Genomic DNA, 10,347 nt, shown 5'->3' with positions numbered 1-10,347 from the left:
TTCCATTGTAATGATCGTTTAGGTTCATAAATAAAAATGAGTAGTGCAAGCGCTGTATCTTAATTGAGATTGTTTTTACAGATTTATACAACAGATTTCGGGCGTGACGGGTTATAAAACCACTGTTTCCAATAGTTTTGAATGTAGCACGAGAGGAAAGGTTTGATTGGGATCTCAATGCTGTCCTGACTGTCAGACTGGAAACAGTATATTTACACACAAGAGTGTTTTAGCCACAGTGAACTGACTGTTTGACCATCTTAACCATGTCATGACTATTGACTGTATGGTCATGAACGTTACATTTAGCTAACAATAAAAATCCCCCAAGTTTAAGTATTGTTTTCAAAATTTAGCTAAGTACAAATACAGAAGTATTAGTAGCAACATGTATTTAAAGTATCAAAAGTAAAAATACTAATTGTACATAATTGCCCTGGTCAGAGTGTAATAATAATATATCCTGAGTGCTGTACAGTGATGATGGGGAACATCACATACTCTGTGTAAAATAGCGCCTGTGGCCACACACACACTATCCCAAAACTATGGCTCTGTGCTGGCAGTGCACAGAAAATGTTCCTTTTCATGCATGAAAAGCAGTTGCATGATGACAATGTTTATGCATGTTGTCACACAAACTTAATATTGACATACAAAATTCTTGCCAAGTGTCATTCAAATGTATTTCATTAATACAAACAGCATGCGACCTGCAACTAACAAAATCAAATACTTCTTGCTGTCACATTTATTGAGAACAGGGTGAAACATTTTGACCCACAACAGGCATTGATCACTGCCAGTGCTATCCATGCCACACATCAATATTTCCTGTACACAAAACTTATACACTTAACTACCATATACAAAACATATTGTGCAAGTACAATAATGAATGAAACTTGAATTACAGTTGCTATGGGCAAAATAGTGTGTTCATATAAAAAAGTTTACATTACGACAAACATGATTCTAATGTTTAAATTCCAAATCTAAAACAAGTATTTTATTAGTTTTTCTCAGTTTTCTCAAGCCTCACTGTTTTTCACTCTGAAAAAGAGACCATTTACTCAAATCTGATGCAGACAGTACAAAGAATGCAATGCTTGGTGATACCAAACTTAGTAGGCTTACCAGCTTTACTTATCATTCATCATCTCGTAAATTCATATTTTACCTGAAATATTACCCTTTCCAGCATGTTAGCTGTCTTTACAAAGAATAAATCAGATACTGACTTCTACTCACAGGCCTGTTATCAGCAAAACACAGTACAACATTTTAAACTCGCTGGTTAAATCACTTCTATTCTAATCAAAGTGGTATCCATCTGGTAGTTTTTATGTATTTTACACTGTTTTTCACTCTTATGCAGATGATTCGATTTGGAGTTGGGAGGTGGTGTTGATGATGTCTCTGGGAAGACTTTCTCGGGCCTCTTGCATTTTTCTTCTGGCCCTCTGGAAGGCCTCTGATAGAGAGAAAAAATACAAACAACACATGATGAAAATAGTAAATACAGACTAAAAAAAAAAGAAAACAAATGATATTAACAGATTAACAAGACAAACCTGTTTTGCATATTAATGTCTGTCTTGTCATTTCACACATAACAGGTCTAAAACAAAAGTGCTACTATTCACCACATATTTTTCTTCAAATATTTTGGCTCCACTTTATGCCAAAACCCACTGGCAGCATCGAGAAATGAAAATAAAATGTTTTCGCCAGCCTGACTTGAAGTGCTGGAACAAACTTTGTGTTTTAATAAGCTGATCTTCCACTAAGCCTTGTTAGCTCACATTTAATACTGAATGACTACACCTGAGTGAATCTCCTTACCCAGGATGCTGCAGACAGCTCCTTGCTGAGTAAATCCTCCAAGTTGATCAAAAACTTTCTGCCTCCTCTTCTTCAACATGGCGGCATCAACAAAGGCCCTGAAACAGACACAACATGAATAAATTAACACAGCACACATTCAGCTACTGTACAGGGAACTAAAACATTCATTAAAATGATAAATTGTAATGATAAATGAAATATTTCAATAAAATATTGTAGACAAATATTGAGGTTTATAATAATCTGTGTCAGTTTAAAGGTCCTTGATGTGAAAAAGTTTGAGAACCGCTGGTTTGCAGTACTGGTATAAGAATTCTATTAGACTTTTTATATTAAATGAATTACCAGCTACATCAACACCTATCCAATTGATGCAGACTATGGACTGACAGTGTCCATACATTTTACTAGAGCCTATTTTGAACATGTTTGTGAGGACATTTCCTCATTAAATACAACAAGACACAGGGAATATGCATGCACGAGTGAGTTTAGCCACTTTTTAGCATCTCTTCAAAAGTTAAACTTATTCTAAGCTTAAATAATTAAACTTGAATTATTCTACACCACCACCTTGCATTCCACATTAAACGGACACGGCTTCATCTCAGCACTGCCGTGTCCAGCCAGAATGCAATGAATGACATTGTTCCATTGTTATACATTTGAGTGTGTTTCATCTGAATCTCTGATTAACTGAAAGACCTGAATTTGACACCTGATAACAAAAAAAGTGAAAAGTGATAACAGTATACAGTGGTAAGTTCAGTTGTACGTTCACTGAATCAGATTTAGCTGCTTCCCTTATAATTCACTGTGGTGCTGGAGACCGGCGTGACATCACAGATTTATTACTGTAGTGGTGAAACTAATATATTTGTCAGGCTATATGACACACACAGTAAATATTTGATATGTAGATCTAAAGCATAACAATCACAGAAATGTATTTTTTCTCCCTGCTTATGCTATACATGCTTATATCCACCATTACTTGCCTGGCTTGCTGGATGCAGTGCAGGTTAAAGGTGACACTTCCTGTGGTTTCAGTGCAAAAACCAAAGCGACTCAGCCTCTCTCCCTGATACAAAAAGAGTAACATTATTAACTAAGCATTAAATATCTATATAAACAATGCAGGTTCCACAATATTCATAAAATTACCTTTGCAGATGTTGTATCAGGAGGAAAATGTATTCAACACTTTTGCTAGGCCTCAATCATACACACACAATGCATTTAGTGACAAACACTGAATGTAACAAGAACTGTTTTACAAGAAAACTTCACAGGGGACCTTTAAAAAAGATTTTATGATGAGACTGTATTCTTTCACAAAGAAATCATAAACAGTACAATTTAAGTAATTTAGTAGTGATCCTACTTTGGGTTTTCATTTAGCATTAAAGTTAAGCAATGTTGCAAATAGAAAAAAGTGTAATTAATGGGCATCAGGAGCATCATTTATAAGGGTGATGTTGTGTAGAATATGGACACAGAACTTCCACATTATTAAACTTTGGACAGGATTAATAAATCATGCTCAGAATCACATGGAAATACAAACAAGTGCAAATATTCTGCACTTTCAGTTTAACTACTTTTTGTGTTTTCTACCCTTTTTCTATCCACCTTCTATGAATTGACGCATATTCTGAAGTGTGTTGCACTGGAGGTCCCTGTTCACTCAAAATAAGCTAATAACAGTGCAACTATTCAATGTATGTGAACATAAAATCCAGATTTAAAAAAAAAATCACTGTATCTTTGAGTGAAAATCAACTAAAACAGAAAATAATGATCTTAAATTAGAGGTTTAAGCCGACCTTGAAGGTCCCTGGTATTCTGACGTAGCTGTGGTCTTCAAGCTCTGGAGAACCTCCGATAAAGAAGCGTCTCAGAGCAGAAACTGTCCCCGTCTGAACGGGTCTCCATGTATGACACGTCATTGTGTGTTTACCTGACACACACACACACACACACACACACACAAAAAAGAAAATGTAGGCAGTTAAGACTGAGGACTTGATGAAATGTCCATAAATTTATAAAACATGTAAATGCTTCGTTTTGTGGGTAAATTAGTGATTAGTTCAGCATTTCTAATCCTCATAGATTACACTTTCCTCAATGAGACAAGTCTGTTCTGAAATTAAATAACCAAAATTTACATTTAAAATGTAAAGTATGTTGAGCTGAAACTATGTGTTGATTAACCAATTAGTCGATTTGACAGAAAATTAACTGAAAATATATTGAAAATATTGGTATATAATATATTGGTTTTGCTGGTTCCAGCATCGCTGTTTTTCTTTGTCAAACTATCTTACTACTGTCTTTGTAAACTTAATATCTTTGGGTTTTGGTCATAGAAAACAAAAATTGAAACTTTGGGCTCTGAGAAATTATAATGGGACTTTTTTCTTTTTTTTTTTTACAATTTTCTGACATTTCCGAGAAAAAATGATTAATCGTTTACAATCGTTGACAAAATATTCAGCAGATTAATTGATAATGAAAACAACAGTACGTCACAGCCCTGATTTAGTTGTTATAGTTTGTTGGGAGTGTACATGGCGTACCAGTCATGGCAGGAAAGAGCAGATATCCATAGCCTTCAGTTCGATATCGCTGCCAGGTGTCCAGAGAAAGAACCTTGAAGTAGAGCACAGGCCACTGGGGAATTGATTCTGAAATAAGGAAGAAAACTCATGTATCCCTCTAATCTCATTATAATAAACAAAATCACTAGCATTAAACATATGCATGAAACACAATACTCCACGGCTGATACTAACCTTCACTTTCTTTTTCACTCATGTAGAAAGCTTCAAAGCTGAAGGGGTAACTGAAGAAAGCCACGTTGTCCTGTCGGCAGAATGTTGAAAGTTTAACAAATTTCAGTAGCCATGCTCTGAAGCTGTTCACTAGCTTCTTGTATACACACCTTCCCCAATGTTTTGGTCCGACAGGTCTGGGTAACCCCTGAGAGTGACTGAAACGGCAAGCTGGACCAGTCTTAAATATACAAGAATAACACAAGTTAAAATGATAAACTGAATTTAGCTGGAATTAATCATAAGGTCTCTATTAGCTTTTAAGATTTGAGACCTTGTCGACACTGTTAGTGTCAGACAACGAAGAACACACAAAACGTCAGTATCACAATGTAAATTGTGCCTTAAATGTGACTTACTGTTGGGCAGTTCCATGAAGAAGTGGATGTATAAGTTATCATATTCAAAGCCTTGGGCTGAGACTGGGTAGAGAGAATAAGATGGAGATTTAAATGCCAAATACAGACGAATTAGAAATATATACAGTAATGATGACCGCAGCTTTCCTACTCACCTATCTCTCCATTCATCAGGTAACGCAGAATACCTGCAGGAGGCTAGAGGACAGACATAAGTGCTAAATGCATAAGTGCATTAGTGAGGACAATTATAGAGCACTATCAAAAGTGTTCGGTAGCTAATTAGCTAATGTAACGTTATGTTTTTAGTTTTTAGTGGTAATATTTGTCATTTCAGCTCAAGATCTGTTGGTTCCAGCTTCTCAAATGTGAGGATTTGATGCGTTTTTGTTATTGAGTATAAGTAAACTGAATAATTTTTTTCAGTTTCGGATTGTTCTGGTCAGACAAAACAAGTAATTTGAAAATGTAACCTTGGGCTCTGGGAAATTATAATGGGCATTTTCCCCAATTCTCAGAAATATACACAACCAATGATAATTAGTCAAATGACTTACCATTTCAAAGTCCTGTCCAACGAGGCTATTGAGGTACTCCTTGTGTCTGACATACAGCTAGAAACAGAGAAAAGTGTTCATGCCATAAGCCTTCCCTTTCATATAATCAGTAATTTGACTATGAACATTAAACATTTCCTGGAGGGAAGAAGATGAACTCACATCTTTGTACATGTTCTGTTCCCTCTCCTTTTCCTCTGATTTCATGGCTGTGGATACATTCTCAACAGTAAGACGCCAAACTTCTCTCTTCTCTCCGTCTGTTACAATCCTGCACAACAACACACAAAACAGACTAGTTTTATTTTCAGAAAATTCCTTAATAAAGCAAAATTAAGTATTTCCATTAATATGTTTTCTTTGTTCCATCACAATCCATCTGATATTTGCAAGACATTTCATTCTGGACAAATGTGATGGACTATCAGCCGCTAGTGTGGCTACAAATACAAAGTGCAGCTTTAATTTATACATTTTCTTGTAGGTCATAACTTGTTTTAAAACATGTTAATATAATAGGATATAAGTTGATACTGGAGTGATCTTGAACTTGCCTGTAGGGCTCTTTGCCATTGTTGAAGTCAGGTTTTACAATGACCACTCCACTGCCATCTGTTTTTATAGTCAACAGTAAATATTCATTCTCTTGCTGGCCCAACCTGAGAAAGCAAATACATGGAGAGAAAATCACACAACCACAGTTAAATTTTAATCCATGCTGTCAATGAAAGCTGCTAATAGCAAAACGGTCGCTGACTTGGTAAATTTCTGAGCTGCAAGACTTGCATCCTAAATATCAGAGCAGGTCGTTGCATACTTTATATCTTCTACCGCATTTTTTACCTGGTATTGACATGAGATCTGTAACTGGATATATTTGTTTATCTTTTATCTTTGGAGAAATGCAGGAAAAATGTATGTTGGTGAAGGTGTAAGTAAGTTAACAAGGATCCATCAATCCATGAGACCTGATGGATGACACTAATGGATGAACGCCATGCTGCAAGCCACATTTCACATGTGGGGCAATAAAGACAAAACTGAACTTAACTGAATGGAAATTAGCTCTTTGTGTTAACGGTCTTACCTTCCAGTGGGCCCCAGGTCTCCCATGATATGCATGGTCTGCATGGCATTGTTCACCACATGACTGCTCTTCACAAACTCCTCTGTGGGCTCAAAGTTGACGATCTTTGATTTTGGGATACTACTATCCCTGCAAAATATGCCAGACATGACTGGTTAAAACATTCTCACATTAAAAGTCCTGTCTGACTGAAGATTAACAAGACTGATTATTAACAAGCTCCAAAGTTTCTTAATGAAATTCGATCCTCACTGCATTGCACTTACACAACTTAACACATGTACTGTATGTTACACAGGAGAGACTGTAAATACTACAGTGGTTATCACACGCATTTTAGTAAGTGAGTTGGTATTTCACCTACATGGTTCGTCTGTCCTGTCGTCTGTGTCTCACACTGGCCATCCTTTCAGCCAGGAAGGTGGGGCTGGATTTGGTTGTGGTCAATAAATCAGTGCAGTGCTGCTTTCAGGATCAAAAACAACAAACTATTTACAAACACAGTTACGGACATGAATTGCAGAATTAGGGGCTTCAGATTCATTTTCACAAAGAAAGGCTACGTTGGAATGAGACCAATACAACAGGAGAAAAGCAGCTTTCTCTTGCACAGGAAGTGTGGAGAGAAATCTGGTTCATGTGTAACACCAAGCTAAAAATATCACAGCTGTCACAAATATAAAAACACTGACCAAAATAACAACACACAAGAGAATAAAATCATCTTAGTTTGTTGTGATGCCTTCAGGAAATGTCTCAGATCTTTTGTTGGCTTTGGTCTTTTCACATGACTTTTTGACAATAAGAAAAATACTAAATAGCACCAGCCTCATCCATTTAACACATGTGGTCTATGTACAACACCTAAAACAGGGTACAATTATGTAAAATGAATGATAGATTGGAATTTGATGAGGCCAAAAATGACCAATTAATAAAGGTGCAGCAAGCAATTTTGACTCTTTTTCTCCTTTTAGACTTTAGTAAGATACAATGTTCCATTTTGACTCAAAAAAACTACTACACTTTACTAAACACACAAGAAAATACCACAATCAGAAGAAGTTTTGCATGTCGACCTCTGCCTTTAATTTCTTTCGTATGCCAAATCACAGTGCTGTATTGTGAATTATTGGATGATGTTCTTGGCATTATACGATGAAGCACAACCTACCAGTTGGTGGAATGGAAGACAGTTGGTGTAGCGGTCATGATCAGTGTATGTGAAAATCCTGCGGTTTCGTCGGCCCTTAGCCCTGCCCAGGGCCGTGACTTCTGTGTGGTACTGCCGGTCCAGAGGGCTCTGACATACCGCCTCGTTCTGGAACAGCTCCATCTCATACTGGGACCACAGACAGAGATATATGGTGGGGAGGAGGTGGAGGGGGTTGGGTTCATAAGCAAGGCACACAGAGATAAAGTTAGGTTTTTGCAAGGAAAAGTAAAGTAATAAAAGCAAAATCGTGCTTTAACTCTTGATCTTTAAGTTCTTTTTGATGGAAAGCACTGATAGATATTTATTATTATTATTTGGTGTGGGATGAGGATACTAAACAGTCAAAAGTTCTACCTGACTGAAAAGTTTCTCCTGCCAGCCAACCACTAGTTCCTCGTCATTATCACCTGGTGACAGAATAAAAGAAATGTCAAGTTATTAAAATATGCTTAGAAGGAAACATTGATTCTAAACCATGTGTGCATGTTTAAAGACAAGTTATACATAATGCCTATTTCATCCCTTTATTCAATCTTGGTGGAAAATGTTACTTTCTGTGGACACCAGGACAAACAAAGACAACATGATATCACTCCATGTCAGGTAAAAGGACAAACATTTCAAGGTGTATGTCTTTTTCAATTGAAGGGCTTCTTCCTGACAACCACAGCCTGTATCGGATATTTAACAGTCACGCTGGGAGAAATCCATCACATTTCTCCACCAACAGCAGCCTCAATAGTCCATAACTCACACAGCCAAGCCATATTGTGTTTGGATAAGAGACATAACTTATTTTTAACTGAAAAATGCATACTGTTAATCGGCGGCAATGGCTTTATTAAAGATCAAATGAAGGAGGCATGTTGATGGAAGTGGTGCAACACATGAGTACAGTAAAGATCACAAAAGAACTTGTGAAATATGGACAAGTGAAATTAATTAATTGTAAGACTATGCCACAGTAGATTTTTCCTCTGAAAAACAACATCACCATCAGTCCATCTCCCTGCTGTCGAAATAACATCACCTGTGTGGCTTTGTGAGCTGAGGGTCTCCAGTTCAATGGCTCCTCTGTCTTGCTGGGACAGAACTTGCTGCTGGAGGTGCTGAGAGAGAGCCGCTGTGGAGGTCACCCTCTCTATACGCACCCTAAGGTGGGAAACAAAGGGTTACCATGTTGAGATAAAGTGTCCTGAGGCTGGTAAATCTCACCACAAGGTGTGTAGGAGCAAATTTATTACATTGGGATAATAGAGTAGCTCTCTTTTAACCCAGCCTCCTGAAAATTATGCTACTGCCAATCTGAGTAATGTTAACGACACTGAAGTTAGCTTCCGATTCAGAGCCGAGGGAAAAGTTAAGGGGAACGTCAAGGGAAACATAAATAATGATATTTAGCACATGATTCTCTGTTTTTCACCACTTACACTTATGAAAAAGTGTTATACATCATAGCAAAAGTCTTAACGCTATTTAAACCCACTTTGATTTGTGAAACCTTTATTTTGTTCATGAAAACAGAAAAAGGGTGAATTCACTACTTAGACTAATCAAATATGGAGCAGATTAACAAGGAGGATTTGGAGATTTTACAAGTGTGCGTAGGCTATAGTGGTTTTTTGATCTAGACCTGGTCTAATGTGGTCTAGATGGGGAAAAAAACAGGAAAGTCGCCCTATTTTCAGTTTTCAGAAGCAAAATAAAGGTTTCACAAATCTGAAAGCGGGTTTAAACAGCGTTAAGGCTTTTATGTTTTCTTTAATCCTGAATCTGAGGCTAACTTCTGCATCACGTAATGGTAACCGATATGAACCTTATAACTAAGCTAATGTTAACATTAATATTAGCTACTTACTTTATTCTCAGGTTTTTGACAGCATCCCGGGACCGGTACACAGCTTCTCCGGTATCTGTATTCCAACTTTCTGCCATGAATATTTAGCTAGTAACGTTACACATGAGCGAAATGCTAATAGTTTGTTGTTAGCTACAATAAGCAACCAGCTTGTTTTTTTTCGCACTCGTAACAACGTGTAATGTGTTAGCTAACCGCTCGTATCGTTTGCAAATGTAAAAGTAAGAATGTCATCGAAGAAACAGACGATAATGTAAGTTAAAGCTATGAGAAGCTAACGCACGGCAAATGGACAGTTGTCGTTGCCATAGAGATAAAGCCAGTCTTCTTCTTCTGGTGAAATTTCCGGTAGACGTTTTCTTCTTTGTTTACATATTTCAGCGCCGCGGTTCGCAAACCAGCTTACAGCATCTTTACCGCCACCTGCTGAACTGGAGTGTGGAGCTGTCAGAAGGAGGAGATATCATTTTAAGAATTTTAAACAAGATAATTGACTCTTTTTTTGGTGGAAAAAAACATATTAGACACAAATTATTGTTCAAAGTAGAGTATTTTATATCTTACAGCATGTTATGAGGGTATCTT

General features: G+C 37.0%; 1 protein-coding gene across 2 annotated transcripts; it reads right to left on the bottom strand.

Annotated features, from left to right (window-relative positions):
• Positions 1-733: 733 nt before the first annotated feature.
• mks1 (MKS transition zone complex subunit 1) lies at positions 734-10,103 on the bottom strand. 2 transcript variants are annotated; one of them, XM_067608720.1, is made up of 18 exons: positions 9,763-10,103; positions 8,935-9,056; positions 8,259-8,311; positions 7,863-8,030; positions 7,053-7,153; positions 6,689-6,817; positions 6,156-6,260; positions 5,764-5,872; positions 5,602-5,658; positions 5,200-5,242; positions 5,045-5,107; positions 4,796-4,866; positions 4,647-4,716; positions 4,431-4,538; positions 3,675-3,808; positions 2,847-2,929; positions 1,846-1,943; positions 734-1,474 (listed from the first exon to the last, which is right to left on the bottom strand). In XM_067608720.1, exons 1-18 carry the CDS (start codon positions 9,837-9,839, stop codon positions 1,371-1,373), a joined length of 1,695 nt encoding a protein of 564 aa, XP_067464821.1. In that variant the 5' UTR covers positions 9,840-10,103; the 3' UTR covers positions 734-1,370. The 2 variants fall into 2 exon arrangements, with proteins under 2 accessions (XP_067464821.1, XP_067464822.1); XM_067608721.1 differs by having other exon boundaries at positions 7,053-7,150.
• Positions 10,104-10,347: the final 244 nt, after the last annotated feature.

Source organism: Thunnus thynnus, chromosome 13 (assembly GCF_963924715.1).
Source record: "Thunnus thynnus chromosome 13, fThuThy2.1, whole genome shotgun sequence".
In the NCBI taxonomy this organism is placed as follows: domain Eukaryota; kingdom Metazoa; phylum Chordata; class Actinopteri; order Scombriformes; family Scombridae; genus Thunnus; species Thunnus thynnus.
This window is presented reverse-complemented; position numbering and strand designations above follow the sequence as displayed.